The following is a 20,128-nucleotide window of genomic DNA, read 5'->3' as shown; positions in this document are numbered from 1 at the left end:
CATTCAAATCTGCCACAACAACAGACACTTTTTAAATGAAAATGGTACATTCCATTTAATGAAAGTCATCCTAAAGCCTCTTCTCAGAACAGGTTTTCCTAATCAACAAACCAGGATAAGCCACAACTAGGGCTGACTTAAATAGCGTGAGGGTAACTCCCCAAATTCTCTGCTGAAGAACAACTTACATCTGTGGTGAGTTTCAACATTAGCATTACAAATGCTCAAATCCTTGGCCACCTTAACTGAAACAAAATCACTACAACTAAGGTTGAGATTATAATCAGCAATTAATTGGGGTCCCACTATATTGGAAAATATACTGTATCTTTCAAAAACAGGGAAAAAAAGGATATTCCCTGAAGTTGGGGTTTTTTTGCATTCATCCTTACTTTTTTTACCTACTAAAAGAAACAATTCTGGAAGGGCTTTCTTAGCTGATTATAGACTAAGTTGAGTGATTTCTGGATTAAGAATGTAAAGCTCAAGATTGAAAAACCCAGTGTACTATTTAAGCAAAAAAATGATGCAAGAACGTTAAGCACCTGACCAAAGTACTCCTTAATTATGTATAAATAAATAATAGAGCAACATACTGATCGACACCTTTGTTCTTTCAAATGAGCTGCTTTTTATTCTTCATGCTTATCTTTTATGACGACAAATTTTGAAGATCTAATTCAGACTATGAGTCATGGAAGAATCGGATCTCAGCACAGAGTAGAAACCCACACAAATTTCTGCAGATTTATATTAATAATATCTTGCATCAGTTTGACATAAACAATTTGGGAAAAGTAAATACAAAAAGCAGCTACCACAATCTGAGCCAACGTTAATTCCACTGTTAAATACAGCCCACCAAACAATATCTCTCCTACAATTAAAATAAGTAAAATTAATTTTATATGGGACTTACATAGATTTATATATCATTCACAAAGCAGTTTTCTTTATAATCTTGAGCGTTAGAAAATGTTATTGCTTTGTCCTTTGTATATTTCCTAGACTAGTTACAGTCTTTGAGGAAAACACCAAGAAAGCAGAAAATGGCATTTAGTCTCAATCTCACTTTTGGGAGAGAAGACTCATCCATTATGTTCTGTCTTGCTCAGAAGCTCACACAAGCTCTAGAACTGCAACTACCAAATTAACTTCTATTGGAAAAACATGCACTCAACTTTATCTTAAGTTAATGTACCTAAAATTTCTTTTAAAAACATACACTCTATCATTACTCCTGATTTCATTCTCAACACAGAGACATATCTGTTTTCATGTAACTTAATTGCAATACATACTTCCCTATGTTTTGGGGTTTTTTTAAACTAGATTGCCTACAATGAGCATAGTAGTAGATTAAGTTTGTGAAAGTTAACACACGCCTCATTCACTTGAGGCAGCATGGCAGGAGCAGAGAACATGCCAGCTCTAATTAAATCTAACCAAACTATCCTCTTTCTTCCATTTTAATTCTCTTCTTTATTCAAAAATTGATTCTTAAAGCAACAGATTCCACATAAAAAATATAAATAGAATATTTATTAACTGTGCCAGACATGAGTTTCTTTTCTAGTAAATTGAGAAAAACACTTCCGAGAAGTTTCTAAACGGAACTGATTATTATGCAACAACTTTCTTGGTAAGCATTTCGTTTTTATTAGGTAATTTTTATAACCAATAAATGAAACATCGATACATACCTGCAATTTCTTCTATGGAGTTAGCTCTCATGTCCAAAAGAACTGTGCCATTCAGGATGCAGCTCCTCAGCTCAAACAAGCTATGAAGTGACAGTGTGGCAACATAGGGCTTGCTCCACCTCTCTCCACCATCCTCTACATCTTCTTCAAACTTCAACCACCTATACAAACAATCAATTTTATAACTCCACTGTGCATAAGAAATGAAAAATTAATTATTTCTATGAATGCTGAAAGTACAAACAAAGACGTTAAGCATGTCTTTAGATTCCACTTAATTCTTCCTTTTTAGGAAATATGAGAAACTTCCATTGCCTACTTCTTTAATAATGCTGCATTATATCATTTTTGAGGTTAAGTTCTGACCACAGAGATGAAGAGATAAATATATTAAGCAATTATCTTTGTACTCTACAAGAACTTTGACTAATTCTTTGGCCTACAATGATATTTCTGTGACAGAATAACAAGTTGTATGAAAAGGAGTCTGGAGAAACCTCAAAAATGTAAAAGGATATAAGAAACTGGTATGAAAGGATCTCAAGCCTTTTGTTACCATCCAGCCAGATGAACTTGCTTGAGACTGAATTCTCTACTGATAAATATTGCACTTACAATGTTAAAAGAATATTAAACAAACAAACATCTGAGAAGTCACACAGGGGTGTTGCTGTGTGAAGCCCTGCAACCTGCCAGCCTAGCAAGATCTGAACAGCTGCAGACACAGCACAAGCCTGTACTGCTTGACTCTACAGCTCTCAGCTGTTTTACACGGACATGGCAGCAGAGAAGCCAAGCAGAGCCTCACACCTGGGCAGCATCCTCACACATTTCCAGGCAGCAGATAAATGTAAAGCCTGAAGACCTTTAAGGCTGAGGAATTTCCAGTTTCACCAAGCCTCAGAGCCCAGCAAAGCAGCTATCACAGCTGTCCTCTTTTGTTCCTGGGCCACACATCCAGCTCTGCTCCTATGTGTAAAATACCCAAGTGTACCCATGTACCCACATTTTAGACTTTTCTCCTTTCAGTCCTTGTGTACCAAGTTCTTCCCCTTTTGCTGCCATCCTGCAAGCAGCCATCATTTTACTGACTCGCTCATCATCAGCATACCTGCTCCCATCCTGATGGAACAGTCCCAGCTGCCTTCAAATCATTCTCTCGTTATTTATCGAGACAATTTGCCTCAACTCCTTGGGTCCTTCAAAATCTCCAGTCTCCTCTGTGTAGCCCTCTTCTCTTCACTGTATCTAAACATTTTTGTTCCATTTCCTCTGTGAGGAAACTGGCCAGTTTGTGTACTTTGTCTTTGCCCATGAGAACTCTTTCCTCTTCATCAGACCTGTTCCCCCCTCCCTTTGCTCTATTCTGTTTTCTCTTCCCAGCCCATCCCCTTCACCTTTGTATTCCTCCAGAGAAGCAGCAAGGAGGACACAGCACAAAAATTTGCGTCCACAAAGCCAAACCATGAAATTGAATTTGCATATGCAAATGAGATTTTCCAAATAAATTTCCAAAACCATGTCCAAAGGGACACCAAACACGATTTAACACACTTCTCCCTATCAAATTCAAAGCTATACTTTTAAAGGGAGGCGTACAACAACTCGGGGAAGAAGCATGTGAGACGAAAAAATAGTTCTTAATTTTTTTTTCATTTTGCACTCACACTTGAACTCCCTAAGAAGAGGCTGCTCCTATCTTACTCATGGCACTCGTGTTTCCAAGCTGAAAAATGTGCGGTACCTATTTGTATCCACAGCATCACAAATACGGTGCACTTATTGTCCTGTTTAAATCATTGTCTCCCAAGACTCTGCAAAATACCTACATTTTTCTCTTCTCATACCTCCATTTTTGTGTATGTTTTCTAATCTAGGAGCTTTATAAGATCTTTATGCTTGAGTATACTTAATTATTTATGTTATTATGAATTATTATCAATGTTATTATATATCTTATTATTTCTGTGCTTAGCTTGTTATATCTTTTATGCTGATCCAGAAAAAAAATTTAAAACCATGCTCCATATATTCTAAAAACAATGATCCAAGCACAGAGTTTGACAAAATATCATCAGAAACCTCATACTGTCATTACCTTTTGTTCATGTAAGTCAGTCTTCAACATTGCTTATCTGATTATGCTGCTGCAGTCTATCCTTGACATTTCCTAATTTAAATCTACTGAGCAGTTGTAAATAGATTTTAAAAGAGCAATAAGAGACAAGCATGTTCTTAAAAGTCTAAGAAAGGTGACTGGACAGAGGCAGGCTTATTATCACAGCTTGTAACATACTAGGGACACAGAGAAGTCTAAATCATGAAAACAGCTTTAATTAGATTTTACAGTGTCAGACATTAAAGCTTAGGCATTGGTGCATAAAAATCCATAGGAAACTATTGCTCAAATAATTTTACTTGCCATTGTGATCCTCTGCATTTCCATGAACTGGAATTGTATGGGTTGCACCCCATTTCCTACTATTGCTGAAACTTAGGTGTTTAAACACATTATCATATATTGTTACTCAATGAGCCAACAAGCCAGGACATGGAATTAAATCATGTCCAGCTGAGAGCATTCTACTTTTGGAATAAATTTCTATTCTGATTTTAATAAGCATATCATAAGTTTACTAATTTCATCAAGGGAACATCATGATACTGTTTATCACCTTTTGTCTTTTCAGAAATATTCCTGTTATGTCAGATAATCCTTATTTAACATATCAAATGAGAAACAGTAGCAGTAAACATAAAACAACTCTAATCTTATGCAGAGTCTTTCAATTCTAAGTGTTCAGTAGTTTTAAAAATCATAATACCATTTGATCAATCCTCTGAATTCATGAGCAAGGCTCCATGACAGAAATGGCTTTGAAATACAAACTCAGGCATAGATCCCAGTTGGCCAATTCAGTACTCCTTTTAGTGTCTCAAAGACAAATTTAAATATATTTACTTTTGCAATTTAACCCCTTAAATTGGTATGATTGACAGACAAAAGCCTTTCTTAGTTTCTTGGGAAACTCCATCGGCCCCTACTGAGCTGATGTCACACACATCCCCTCTGACTGGAACATATCTGGAGCTATCTGTTGTGTCTGATTGTATGGAAGAGCACTTTCATCCTTACAGCTTTCTTTTACTGCTACGGACTGGCACATGTCTATTGATAACACAGTTTAGTTCCTCTGATAGAGTGCTTGCTAGAAAAAATATGCCAACAAGAATTTCAGCAAGACATGTTACTACAGGGAAAATATAACTCAGGCTAGGGTGGGTACACACACTTTATGCACATGTCCTAGCTTCTAACACCATCTTCATCACTTTCTCAGGCACCAATAAAAGAGCACACAAGCTTCATTTTAGACACAGTTACTGCATTTTCTGCAGAATATGAAGTGGGTGACTGTATTTTATCTCTTTTGTAGTGTGGTATGTCTGCAGCAGAGAGATGGAGAATGTACTCACAACCCACTCAACAGTTAATGGTTTTAATGTAATATTTCAATCTGTATGAATTTCCACATGAGCTTGTGCCTGCCCACACTGATTTGAAAACCAACCAAAGAATACAAGCATGTCAGGAACAAAGCAGCAGTGAGAAACATGTTTCTTGTGACCCACTTTCTTTGGAAGAAAGTTTTGATCCAGGCAAAATGCATTATACTTCCTAACTTTCCCTAACCTATCCATTTTCTAGTCACTATTAACAATTTACTTTCTAAACTATGGATATGAGTTTATTTTCCTAACTGTGCATTGAAATTTAAGCTTAAGCACTTTCCTCCTGGTTCAAAGGCTCTTTCTATTTTCTTCCTTACTACATAATTTCTTCTGCTCCATAAAGATAGTGATTTTCTCCAGATAGTTTTGGTTGATACTAGCAGATGAGTCCCAGAAGTCTGGGTAAAACTTGGTACAAATCAGGTATCACTTTCCACCCATGACACATGAATTGTTTTCCCAACACCTGCAACTTGCAGCTACACTATTTGGGTGTATAAAATAAATCCAACTGTTACACTTCAGCACGTTTCTCCACAAACTTACAAGAATTTTTTTTTCCAGAGCAGAAACTATGCATCACCTCCATAGAGAATGCACAGCTGTACAGCTGGGCCACATACAAACATTGTAAGAATGACTATTGATTTTAAAAGGTATGTGTTTCTTCTGGCTTGAAATCAATTGATGGAGAAAAAAAAAATTATCCCTATATCAACATAACCAAGCTATTCATTCCATACTGCTCACTAACTAATTCCATGGATGGGACAGTCTAAATCAGATCCTGGAACAGAAAAGTCCAGTGCACTTTCAATCAAACTGAAAATACCAAGATACAGATGTACTTCAGAGCCAATCCAACACTTCAGTCCAGGTGCACCAAGTGCAGAGCTTGGTGAAATGAATGCATATCCACTTAGTGCTACCACTCTCATTAAATGTAATTAATCTCTACCTGAAACTACATCCAAAGCCAAACAGTAAGATTTACAAATATTTCCAAGTGACATTTTGCACACAGATGAAAAACATACAATAACCCTGGAACAGCAACAAGTTCAGGCTGTATCTTCTCCATATCATGCTTTTAGTCATATCAGTAATTTTGAAGTCCTGAATCAACCACAGGTATTTAAAGTGACCTGCTGTATTAGTTTCTAAGCACATGATCTTGCATATTAAACACCATCCCATTTCTATTACTCTACTCAAAGCCACTTGGTTCTTTGTGTATGATACCTTTATCTATTTCTAGAGGAGTAATACCTCCTAATTTCTTATTATCAGCAAGTTTCCTTATTATAATCCCATTTTTAATTCAATAATAAATCTATTTACTAAGCCTCATTCTTCAGAAGTTAGCTGTCACTACCTTTCACACTAATAGTATAATCTCTCAGCATGGCCTGCTGCACCTCTTCAAATAGTTCCTGACCTGCTAATACAATTTTTACATTAGAATGCAGTTTAAGTAATACATTCCCACTGCCCTATCACCATATCAAATGCTTTACTTTGAAAAATTTAGATTCACTGTTTTTCCTTTGTCAGAAAAACAAAAACCAATTACCTGATTAAAGAGCATTATTAACTTAGTCTGACATGACATACCATTGTATTGCATTTTATCCAATTTTCCACTTATCTCCAAGTCTATAATTTTTCTTTCCTTCAAGCATTGTATGGCTCTGAAATTGGACTATAAAGGCTCTGTTTGCCCCAACCATTTTTATCCTTCCTTTAATAGTATTGCTGTGTTTGGATTAGCACAGCACACCTGACAGACTCAGAGAGACAGGAATTGCCCTACCCATTAAATACATGTTCTTTTACCTTTCTGGGATGGAAATTATTGCACCCTCTTATTTGCACAGAGAAGCACTTTGAGTCTTATCTTCATTTTGAATTTGGTAACTTCCTTGCCATCTCCTCGTTTTCTAACCAGTCACCCCATGCCAAATGCAGTCTGAAATCTGGGGATCCAAACTGGAAAAGACCATTTATCTTGGCCAGTTCTTTCCACACAGCGGCCCCACTCTTCTTTTCTATCTATCTTACTGCTAAATTAATGAAAATTTTACTATCACCTATTATGTCACTCTTGTATTATGTCACTCTTGTATTTTGTGAGCTCCAAAAATGTAGTTTTATTGGCTGGTTTTGTCCTGCCTTTTTTCAAGAATCTCGTTTCTATTAAGCATTTTTAATTCTTCATTTCACAAACAAAAATTGAGAAGGCTGTACATATAAACAGAACAACTGAAACAGAAATTTATTTCACCTACTCCTGTTGAATTTTATCTTCATCAGAACCACTTGCTGACAGAAATTGTTATAATTTTCAGAAACACAATTCTTTAATAATTTGCCAAGGGATTTTTTTTTAAGTTGAACTAAAGAAGTTGCTATTTCCCTGCTTAAAAATAATGTAACATACAGTGATTTTTACTTTTTAATTTCAACAGAAGTTGATACCCCTCCTAGAGAAGTTTTATGTATTCCTAATCAGTATGAGAACATTGCAGATGATTACCTTGATTAGATTTTCTCTCTCTGAATATTAATAAGATTATTTAGGAACATTACTGCCTTCCTTTTGCAGCACAATCCCCATATGAGAATTTTCTACACATAAAAATCTATATTTAGCATCTGTCTGGGCTGCCTATAAACAGATAATGGAAGGGAAGGTCATAGACAATTTTTTGGCCCTCTGGGAAAGCAGAAATTTGCAGTAAAACTAGAAAGAAAACTACTAGCCATGTTCATGTCAGACAGCCCACATACACAGTTACTCACAAAATCCTTCCAGAAATTCTGCAATTTGTATTCTACCAAATATATATCTATTACACAGACTTTTGGGCACCATTGAGGAACACCATCAACAACTGAGAGGGAGAGGAAGAACTAAGGTTTCAAGATGAAAAATAAAGATTGATGTAAAATGTAAATTCTTAATGAAACTAAGCAAATTATCTCCCATTTAAATGCTTAAGTTAAAAAATACACAATTGAAAGTTCAGTACCAGTATTTTTTTTCACAGTAGAAATGCAATCTAAAAGTCTTTCCCACTAATTTTGCAGAAATAAAATAATCCAACACTGAATACTCATGCTGTTTATGAAGACTTAGAATATGTAAAAGTTCTATTGCTCCAAAACTAATCTCATTCCTTGCTTCAATCTTTTTATAATGGTTCCCTTATCACTTTCTTGAGTATTCCAACAAAATATGAAGTTTGAAAGATTCTTTAAATTAGAAGATAAAATATGAACTGACCCAATTAATTAATGTATATGGTATATTTACTTTTTTTTTTCCATCAGTGTTCACTTTGACTTATAGTCATAAATCCAAATGAAAATATTTGGCTCTGGGAAACTATGAATGCTCTTGTAATACCAGCAGACTAAGTATTAAAATTATGGTTTTATTTAAGCTTTATATCCAAAATCTGTCCCTGAGCTTGCCAGAGCTTTGAAATCATTCCTCAATACACCAGCAACCAATACCTACAGATAATTTTTAAGTTATGAAAATGCTCACCTTGCTGTCTCTCTCCACTCTGCATCCTCTCCTTCACGCCAACAGATCTCATCAAGCTCAGTGAAGAGATCATGAGGAATGTGTTCCTCATCATCATCTTCTGTTCCAAGAATAAACTGCACCCTTTGTGATGGGGTATCTGGAGAAAAACAAAAATATCAAGTCCAAAACACCAGTTTTCTTGCCCTGAGAAAACAAATGTTATGAGATTATCCAGCTGTTTTCATGCATATCACTTACTGCCACACAAAAAAAATTACATTTCTGCTGTAAGAACATTCAATTACACACAAACACATTCAGACTGAGACCTCTTCATTTACTGTAGTTGTCAAGTCCACTTTTCAAAAAACTCCTCCAAAGATACAACCTGATATCTAGAAACAGGGTGTATTGGAAGCTGGAATGGTATCTCCCAGAAAAAAAAAATACAGAAAGCAGCACAGATAAAGCTGAATAAAGCTGATAAAAGACTTTTACTCCAGTGTTAGGAAAATCTACTTTACCACTTCATAAGTCTACATCTGCAGATCTAGCTCAGGTCATAAAGATAGAATACTAAATGTGAAATCTTTGCTGTAGGAGAAATAAACCAAATGAAACCTGCCTAATGTGAATATACAATTGCAGACTTGACCCTGGCCCCTTTGTTAACTCTTTCTACTTGGTTAGGCTCCTTGAGATACACAACTTCTTAATCTGTCCCAGCTTCCTCATTTTATTCTTCCTGCCTTTCAATACTGTTACTGATTAATTTTCTTCATAACCTTTCAGTGCAGATGGCTAAATATATTTTTGAAGACATACTATTGTTTTTTTCACTCAAAAAATTCACAAGGCATCTTAAAGTACATGTATATTCAATGTTCATAGCTCAAGTGCTGTATTAAAAAAATCCTATATCCTATTTGCTTATTTAAATGCAAATCTCAAATGAACAAACTCTGATGAAGTGCAGCCTCTCTAGCAATACATGGCTGCTTTTTCTGCTAATGTATTTTAGATTTCTGAAAGGAACCAAAAGTCCTTTGTGAGAGCTGAGAGAGGCCAAGCTGCTAGTCAACTGAAAAACTGATTATCCAGCAGAACAGCTCAGTGGTTCCCTGAACATTGTCTAAATGAAGTTCAGTTCTATAACATATTTGTAAGACAAGCTACGGTGTTCCATCTAAGAGCAAAGAGCATCACTGCACAGGGTCCTAACGCTCTTTGAATATTGGAAAAAAATGAGATTATAACACCCATAGAATGCTAATTAAAGAGAAAACACAGCTCTGATCCAAACAAATTAAATGGGGCACTGACACAGAAAATTAAATTCAGCAATAGAGATACCTTTTTGATACCAGTACTAAACTTCCTATAGCAAGGAAACAGAAACAATACATGACAGTTTTCACCTGAAGTCTATTTGCTTTAACAGAGTGTAAAGATCTAGTGCAGTAAAGCCTATTTACTCCTTCACAAAGCAAGGAAATTAAACCCAAGGAGAAATACAGGGGAGAAGGAAGAGATGTTTGGACTCGGGTACTACAAAGAACCAGAGGATGGAACTGCAAGGGGTACAGCTAAAGGAATTACTTTTGGTGAATCACTGAAGAACAGCAAGAAACTCTTCCACTTTACCCTTTCTTTGCTTTCTCATCTCTCTTACTGTTCAGTCCTCTTTTTTTCCTTTAAAAATGTTCACTTTTTTCTTTAAATCAGAGACAAGAAAGTATATTCTAGTTAAGAAGTGTGCAACTTCCTAAAACTAATTTCCAGAAGGACAAAATTCAGTGAGATATGAATTTACAACAGATTAGTGCATATGACTAGTAACAGAACATGGAAAACAAGCTACTTTGGTAGAGAGCTGGACTGCAGCTAGAATCTGAGAATAAGCATTGCCAGGAACATCCTGTACTGTTGATAAAATCAGTACCAGAACTGATTTACAGCAACTGCTACTGTTAAGTAATAAATGAGCAGTGTTGCACAGCAGAGCTGCAGCTCTGTGACAGTCATGATCCTCATGCAAGTACATGCTTTCGGCGTGGGAGGAAAACAGAGGATCAGAAACCTCTTGAAGTCAGGTGAGCAGTAACAAGGAATCACCTCACTGCAGTAATTTGCTCTTACTGGGTCTTCTGTGTAACAAGCTACTTGAGTGACAACAGTGAATCAGAATCTTTCGGAGACATCCAACATCATGGGCACCAAGCACTGCCAAGTCCACCACCAAACCACACCCCTGAGCACCGCATTTATAGAAATGACGAAATATGCACTAAATTATCTTCTTCCTTGTTAACAAAGCAGTTTAAAAAAGCTGCTAGATTCTGTCTTTCTTTACTGCTGTGATTTCTATTGATATTTGAAACCTGCAAGTCACAGCATCATTTTCAGACAACAAGCTGAAACTGAAAAAAAGTTATCATTTGCCTTATGATACAATGATTTTATTTCAAGGACAAAACCCTAAAAGACATAACCAATAGGAAAATTATAATAAAAACAACAGATCTGTTGGTTCCACTTATAAAACTGAATTAACAGGACTGTTCATGAGCAATGCCAGATAGATTTGGCTCATATTCATAGGAGTAATAAATACCAAATATGCCATTAATATGTAATATAGAAAATTAGTAATATGTGATTCAAAATCAGTATGGAAGAATACTTCAATTACTGACTGTCAAACTGTGATAACTTAATCCTCAGTGCAGAAGCAAAATATTTGCAAACTAGGACACAATGTTTTCTGCAGTCTAGGCAAACAGAAATTGGCTTGAATATTATTTTTGTCTATCCCTACTTCAAGTAGCGCAGCCAGCATAAAAAAAAATCCTTCATACTATTATTGCTATTTCTAAAAAGTAATGAGAACAATCTAGATTACTCTTTAAAAAAAATTAATGAGTGAAACTAATCAGTTACAGTAGTATTTCTATCACTGTAATTGTTTTATATCAGAGTTATCAGAAGCAACATGAACTTAAAGTTTCACAATAAGCAGCTGATGAGTCTTCCAAGTAACTTGTTCATGACCAATTCAGGAAATCCTCCATGACCAGCTAGAACTGGGTAGAAAGCCTAGTGCACAACAGGAGCTGGGGTACCATCAACAAGCACTCCTACTTGGCTAATGAGCAGTCTCAGTCAGGAAAACTGAAGCAGCTTTGTGATTGCTGTGGCTCCACCAGCCCCTCTGTTGTATCCCTCGGTTTCTCTGGGCTTGCGCTCATTTCATTCATGCAGCACTTGCATCCAAACTCCCTCAAATTCATTGCATGCATGCAAATGAGTATTCACATTTAAAAATCTGGCTAATTCCACTGACCTAATAAAAGGGTAAAAATTAAGACCTGGTGGTTAAGCTATTGTTGTACACACAAATCCAAAGTGGGACTCAGTGCTGCAGAAAGGGAGTGACCCTGCAGTAACCTGATATACTGATCTATATTATGACACCTTGTACAGGCATCAACCATAAAACAAATTAACCTGATATACTGATCTATATTATGATGCCTGTACAAGGCAAGATGTGGGCACAGACATACCAAAAGAGCAGATTTGAAAGCCAGAATTCTAAAAACCTAAGTCCCAGAGAGAAACAAGGAGCTGCTCTCTGGAACAGCGCTGAGTGCAGGTAGTGGCAAACAGCGTCCCACAGCACCTTCCCACCTTGCAAAACACAAATAGAAAGGAATCATAACTGGCATTTCCACCATTTAGAACATCCCCAAATGCAACCACAGCTCTGGGTCAGGTCTGCTCCCTCTTGCCTAAGGGAGTAAGGTAAAATCAAGACTTGGTCTGGGGTAACAAAGGAGGATCACTCTCAGTCCCTTCACATAAATTCAGCCCAGCAAATATTCTGTTCCACTACACCAGTCAGAGTAATCCACAACACCTCAGTGGGTGCCAGGGTTTCACTGGGACAAACCTCCCTGCCATCAGGCAGAACTGCACACAATCCACCAGGTGATGTCACAAGCAGAAATACAGCTTTCAGTACATAGAAAATGTATCTAAATTCTGTCCTCTGTTCTTGATAAACTCTAGAAAGAGTGAAAAAATTTATGTCTAGTAACACTCCCTGTATTTCTCAGCCTGTCAAACCTGCATTAAAGGGTAGAATTAGCAGGCAAATACTTCTTACTGGGGTCAGCAGATGAACAAGTAAGAGATTACATTTTCCACATTAGAAAACATGATAACGATTAAAATAAAACTTTCATTACAGAAATTCACATAAGATAGTAAGCAACATATACAAGATTTAATCCATGTTTTGTGCTCTTGTACATCCACATTAAAATAATATTAAATATGCAAACTATTTTTTTATTACTCACTGCACAGGACAAACAGAGACTGGGATTAACAAGTATAACACAGTTGACATTAATAACAATCCCTCACAAGCCAAGGGGAAATGGTACGGGAAATTCACAGGAGCAGAGAAAAGAAAGGATGATTTCAGACACAAACATTCATCATCCTCCTGCTTGCACTCACCACAGAAGTGGTGGATGGGGACTCTCCCCTAACCCCCTCCTTCCTTTGCAGATTGGACCTTGCCCTTAGCTCAACGATCAGTACAGGTAAGGATCATAAATTCAATTTTACTAATTAGAAAACTCTGTAAAAGTTTAAAGTAAATTTGCATCACTAAAGCTTACATAAAACAGGAAACAGCCATACAGGACACTTCTGAAAGTCTCTTCACAGACCTTAGAAATCACATGTTGGGTTGGGAAAAAGTATTCCTTTGTTTATGATCTGGCACTTTATCCCTGCAGGTACAATCTGCTTCAGGGAACTATCCCAGCATTTTCTTGACATGATTTCCATCAACCCAGGGCTATGGCAAATAATCATATCTTTTGGATCTGACAATATGGACAATTCCCAAGCTTTAATTATCCTCTTTTTTCGCTAGATTCTTAAAACTGCAGTTATGATACATTATTTTAATCCAGATTTGCAGCAATCTGTGCCACAGCTGCCCAGAGATTCAAATTTCTGAGTTCATTGTTCCTCATACAAGCCCATAGTTAAGAGTAGGTGAATTCTCTTAACAGCCATAGTCTTTACAAACAACTAAATTTACCCCACTAATAGCCCTTCAGCACTTGAGTTTAGGTACCAAATATGAGCAGATGAGTCTTTTGGATTTACTTTCTTCAGGTCCTTCGACTAACCAAAAGAAGCCCCACTTGGCAACTCACTTTTTTTTGCCTGCATTGACTTCAGAGCCTTTCCTGAGCTGTGTGTGCAGTCCTGTGCCAGGCTCACCTCCAGAGCTGCTCCGCTTGTCTTGCCACATCCAATATCATGAATTACAAATTTAAGCCTCTTTAAAACTAGGGATTACTAAATCCAGATTTCTTAAAAGAACAAACCATACCTTCCACAAGCTTCAACAGTGTCTACTCATACAGGACACACATGAGGCTGTAATCAAACCCCAGCTCCTACAGCCGTGTTCACTTTAACAAAACCTGTCCTTAAAGACACCCTGTTCAGAGCCAAAGTCTTCCTATTCCTCAATTTTAAAACAGCTATTAAATATCTTTAACTGTTGAGTACCAAAAAGCTGTTTCACTGGCTACAGGCAAACAACAAACATCAAAAAAGGCACAGAAAACTGTCACTAAAATCCACATGCACACAAGCAACTGCAACCCCACCAGCCAAAGGGAAATCTGCACCAGGCTTTCAGTGCCACCACGACCCACGGCACTGATGGAGCCTCGTGGCCCTGCAGCTCACAGGGGCTGGCACTCACTGCCCTCACAAGCAGCACCAAGGAGATGCCCCAGGCTAGAAAGAGCCTTTTTTTTTTACCAGATAAGTTTTAATTTGCATCAATTCCTAATTTAATTCCCAAGCAGTTGCAATACTTTACACCACAAGGAAAACTGTGGAGAAGGGGAGCTTAAGGCAGAAATGAAACTGGGGCCTTAATTACAACAGCAGCATTTCAGCTGAGAACAGTGAACCTCTCCAGGAAAACAAACAGCACTACTGCATTTTTAACTAGAGTGAATAAATGCACTGAATTTCTCCTTCTCTTCAAAAAGAAGAAACTTAAGAGACAAGATGGTGAAAACCTAGACCACTGAAATCACTTAGCTTACAATTTTTACTACCCAAAAAATTCTCCCAAGGTGCAAACCATCAAATCTGTAAATTGTGCCATTACAGGCACATCATTATTGCAAAATGGAAACAGCTTTTACAGAAAACAAACCCCAAACCTGAGTAACTGATCTGTGCCCCTAAATGACAGGACTCTCTTTCATCCCACTAAGTATATATCCTGCGTATTATTTGTCTTATCTGGAGTTATCTCTGAATCTGTACACTGAGAACACTTGGGTTATTTTTTTAAAAATGACAGTAGGAAATTTTAAAAAAAGCTAATGAGCCAATGTCAGAATGTTCTAAAAAATCTATTCTCTGCAGAAACCTTCCCAGAAAATAGCTGGTACAGCTTTCCCAGCCAGGATTCAAAGGAATTACCAGGAAGCTTCCCCCTATTGTCACTGCACTGACTAGAGGTGTTTTCTACCCACGCTGATACACAGAAAACACTTAAAGGGATTGGTTTTTACTGGACAGGAACCAGGTGACACCTGTGACTCTGCATGGGGCCCAGAGAATCCCACAGCACAAGGTGCACTGCACAGCTCCTGCAGCAGTAACAGCAGAGCAAGGGCTGCACATGATGGTACTGCACAGAAAAAGTTATAAATTATACAGTTATAGATTATGACAGAAAATAATGCTTTATCCCATGCTGGGTTAACTGAGCACTGTGGAGCACTTCATGTCTGAGTATTTCAGGTCTTTACTTGTTCCAGAACCTCTATTATTCAGTAGTTGGATCTTTTGCTTTTATTACATCTCCTTTCATACTTCACTGCTTCAAAACATTGCTAATTTATTCTCTTGTATCATAAAAATCCTTATGTATTTTTCTGAGCTACTTCAAAGCACTGTTTTCCATCAGTTGGTCTCACAGTGCTTATTTTCTCCATCTTTTCTTCTTGCACCTGCTCATCAAAATGTTTTTTTCTTTCCCCTCCTCCTTCACAGTTCCCAAGCATACAGCCTTCTACTATTTGGCAGAAAAGCATTAAAAGGTGTCAATAGAAAGATGGAGCTAAGCATTTCTGCTTGCTCAATTAAATGAGAATGATTTATAAATTAAGGGACTAGTTTGGATCTACTCTCTCAGTTAATACAGTCCCTCATATTGAGTTACACATCTAAAAAAGGAAGTGTATTGTCTTCCTTTGAGCTTCCTTCACTTCTGGTTACTGTTAGAAATTTGCCGTCATGGGGAAGAACAGCTAAAAAGCTTATAGAGGTTTAGTAGGTTCAGATTTAGTGTGGGAAGTATCTGTTGCTCCCTCTGTGCAAATAAAGCATAGAAAAATCATGCCTATATTCTCTCTAAAGGCAATGCTTTGCCCCAGGCAGCACAGCAAGTTGTCTGAAACTCCTGTAAGGAAAAACCATGGTGAAAGAAGGAGGTGTATATTGACTACTAGTAATCTCTTTATTATTTTGTCTGCCTGTTCTGCATGTGCTTAATCTCACATCACTGTAGCATTTTCAGACTTGCCTTGATTATGCAAATCCCTTTCACTCTTGTCTATAGAATGCCACATTTCTCCTGGATGGACCAATGTCAAAGCTCAAAATCTGTTTCACTGGCCCAACTTCCAGGAGTCAGACAGACAAAGAGGAAAATCCTCAAAATTTACTATTCAGATAATTATTCAGGATGAAAAGACTAGATGTTTCCTGATTTCTGGTTCTATCTTTGGATTCTTTGAATTCTTATCAACCAAGCACTTTGCATAATATCTTCAGCAGTCTGAATCCAGAAAAGATTTCCATGTTTCTGGCCTGTAACTTGTCTGTCAAGTGACACCACTTACACACACCCTTGAACTGGTAACTATAATACCTTTAAAAGCGAAATTGTGACTTTAAAAACTGCAGATCTCTACTCATTTCTTGAGGTACACTAGAGGATGAGTGCAGTGACCATCATGCTACAAATCCACTTCAAGACTATCTTTTTTCATATTACTGCTATTTCACCCTCAGAGATCCTTTGAACATAGGTTGATTTATCTAACACAGAATTATGTTGAACATTGCATTTTATTGCATGCACAAATGTCAAAGACTATTAAGAACAGATTCAGCCAGTTAATTTCTCCTTTTTTTTTTTTTTTACTTTTGACATTAAGAAGGACACAAGCCTAGGTCTCCAGAAGTTGAAAGAACAGAGCTAAGTTCTCAGCCAGAATGTGTCACATACTGGCACTTAAATAAAACCAGATGACTCAACAGAAGACACTGTTTCATAGTTCAAGATATCTCACTTCTTGGCTAATGTAACTTTCAATTGTTTCTTTTTAATCTGACTTTATATGTATATATGCATATTCTTTTTGAAAACTGTTTTAATAATTTATGAACTTTGTTTTTTTCCAAGAAACTGGTTTCAATATAGTATTGGGTCTTTGTACATTTGAAATCCATTCCAGACAGAACCACCACAGCCAATTTTTTCTTCACTGTTCAGTCTTCAAAACATAACTTGTATCTGCTAAGTTTGAAAAAGTCTTGACTTTGTTTTACTCTCAGTATAATAAACCATTGTGCAAGATTTGAGAATTTCAAGCTCTAACCATCACCACTTACAAATACTTGCTCAAAAGCTTTCCCCATACATAAGACAAACTTCTGATTAAAAGACAGTCTTATAATTACTATTCTGTACCCTGAAAATACACTGGTGCATTTCCCTAATGATTTAAAAACACACTAGCAGATTGTTTTCTACACATGCTTCCATTATATTTTAAACACTTTCCATAGCCTTGGACATTCATCACATGCACTTTTTATTTTTGAACAACATGTAATAGTCTCATGTTTTGAGACAAAGCTTGACTAATTTATTAATGACTACCTTCTTCTCTGTAATGTTTTCTAACTTAAAATTTTGAGAATTTTAGGAGTTTCATATCAGGTTTGTTTACTGAAAGGTATTTTTCCCTGCTTTTGCCTCAAGTCCACAGTTAGCAGATCCATGTTACGATGGCACATTTACAGTGTTAGGAAAAAGGTAAACACAACCTAGATCATCATTTGAATCTGATAAAACACTGCAGCTTTACTAACATCAACATTATTACAAAACTAATTGTAAAGGACCACAGCTCCTCTATGTTACATTTTAGGGGCAGATACTCCAGCACCTACCCTGAGGGCAGCTGGTGCCATAAAGCACTTCCCCCCTCAGTGGTGGCTGCAGTCTGTCTCTGTGACAACACTTAGGAACAGCTCCCACAGCTCTCCTTCAGTGCTGGAAACCACTGAGCTTTCTCATGTACTGACTGCCACTGGCTGCTGCCCCTCAGTGGATTTGTTCAAAGGAACCAATCACCAGCAGAGGCTCTGCTGGATTCTCCAAAACCCTGCTGCTAATCACGTCCAAGTGATAATAGGACAGATTATGCACAATCACGCTGACATTTATTACACAAAGACCTATCCAAAAATAAAATTTGTCTTACCAAAAGGAGGAGATTCTCTCCCATCTTCTAATCCTGAGTCCCGCTCTCTGTCTCTCTTTCTGTGTTTATGCCCGCGGTGCCGATGGCGTCGGTGACTTTTTCTTCCACCCAGTGGCACATGAACCCCAATGAACAATGTTCGATGGCCTACAGGTAAAAAAAAGGTGTCTTTGAGAAAGGAACTATGTTATAACAACAATATAAATATCCTTAATAGCATTAATGGTATCATTCTTGTGATAATTTTGAAGTTATATAATATTGATTATTCTAATGTTAATAGTCATAACAGTACTGACTTGAGTAATGATGATTAAGCATCACAGATACACAACCCCTTGATACAGGAAGCAATTCCAGTACTGAAGTCCTAGTGATGCAGTGCCAGATTTTTTTTTCCTTCAAATTTGCATCTTTATATTTGAACTTTCATTAAAGCCAGACAGGTGTTCTGTTAAATGTCTTCCAAAACAGTAACATAAAGAGACACATGGATCTCTTTGGATTGAACATTTGGTAAAGTTGCTGTTTGCTTTGTGTGTACAAGAACTTTACCAAACTCATTCCTATTTATGAGCCAAACCTTGACAGAATTCTTGTGGGAAATTCACTGAATAAAAAACAAAGAAGAGAGGGGGAAAAAAAAGAAATTGAAAAAACCATAAAACACTCAGTAAGCAAGAGTACAAAATCCCTATACCACTTTACATGCTCACATCATAAATATATTGCTGGTATCTTAGGGTGCTTTCATTTCTTCTGTTGTATTTTTTTAAATACATAAGAAGGTACATATTGCATGCCTGCTGCCTTCAAGCCTGACAAATTTTATGTTGCTGATCAAGCCCAAAATATTTAGGTCTCTTAGCTATGTGGGCTAACAGGATCAGAGCACAGTAAAGCATTTAGAAGGGGGAGAGCACAGCAGAAATGTGCACTAACCAGAACAAATGGGAAAGGAATTGTGACTCACTACAGGCAGGTCTTCTACATTTACTCAGCAGAAAGACATAGCCCAGATTACTCATCTCAAATAACATTAGTTTCTCCTTGAAATGAACATAACAGAGCTCATGGATATTTGCTGCTTTGCTGTAATCATTCAGCAGTGTCAATCATCCAAAAAATATCAAGAACACTAAGCTAAGGTAGCACGTGACCTCTAATCCCATGGAGACTCCAGAGGAGGCAGAAAACACAGCAAGGCAGCACGTGTCACAAAACATCAAAGAAATTCAATACTGACAGGAATTCTCTGCAGAGGCAGAGCTAAAAAATCTGGAGAAAAGAGTCTGGACACCACACTAGTTATTTCCCTAACACTGATCCATGTAGAGGAGGCTAGAAAGCAGAGGAATCAGTTTTTGAGAGACTATTTTTGTTGAGTCAGTAGATCTTCCTAATACAATGCCCACGAGTTGAAAACTATTTATTTATTTATTTATTTATTTATTTATTTATTATATACCTCTTTCTTCTTGCTTATCACATTTAACTCAAGAAATGGTTTAAAGAGAACTGCTGCCTTTTGAGTATTTCAAATGCATTGCAGCCAGTAGTGCATGACACAAGGAAAAATTCATTAAAAAAATACTGAAGGACATGAGTAATGCAGTACTTTACATTTCCTTATCCCCCTGCTTGGACAGAAGAAAAAGAAAAACAACATTTTGAAAGGAAGGTTTACTATTCCTAAGACTTCAGTAATTTCCAGAGGTGCAAATAGATTGCTTTTCTAATTTAGTTACTAAGTACATTCC

The 20,128-nt window shown here is 37.0% G+C and overlaps 1 protein-coding gene across 5 annotated transcripts in view; it reads right to left on the bottom strand.

The window, feature by feature from the left end:
- SLC4A10 (solute carrier family 4 member 10) overlaps positions 1 to 20,128 on the bottom strand; it is a 166,560-nt gene that overhangs the window by 61,337 nt on the left and 85,095 nt on the right. For all 5 annotated transcript variants that reach the window (XM_031057835.1, XM_031057838.1, XM_031057842.1 and 2 more), the window contains 3 exons: positions 18,369 to 18,515; positions 8,770 to 8,908; positions 1,704 to 1,864 (listed from right to left, as the gene is read on the bottom strand). In XM_031057835.1, the coding sequence (XP_030913695.1) occupies positions 1,704 to 1,864; positions 8,770 to 8,908; positions 18,369 to 18,515 (447 nt within the window). The remainder of the gene's footprint in view (positions 1 to 1,703; positions 1,865 to 8,769; positions 8,909 to 18,368; positions 18,516 to 20,128) is intronic.

Source organism: Geospiza fortis, unplaced genomic scaffold, assembly GCF_000277835.1.
Source record: "Geospiza fortis unplaced genomic scaffold, GeoFor_1.0 scaffold112, whole genome shotgun sequence".
Classification (NCBI taxonomy): Eukaryota; Metazoa; Chordata; class Aves; order Passeriformes; family Thraupidae; genus Geospiza; species Geospiza fortis.
Note: the sequence above shows the minus strand (reverse complement) of the source record. Positions and strands in the feature narration are given on the sequence as shown.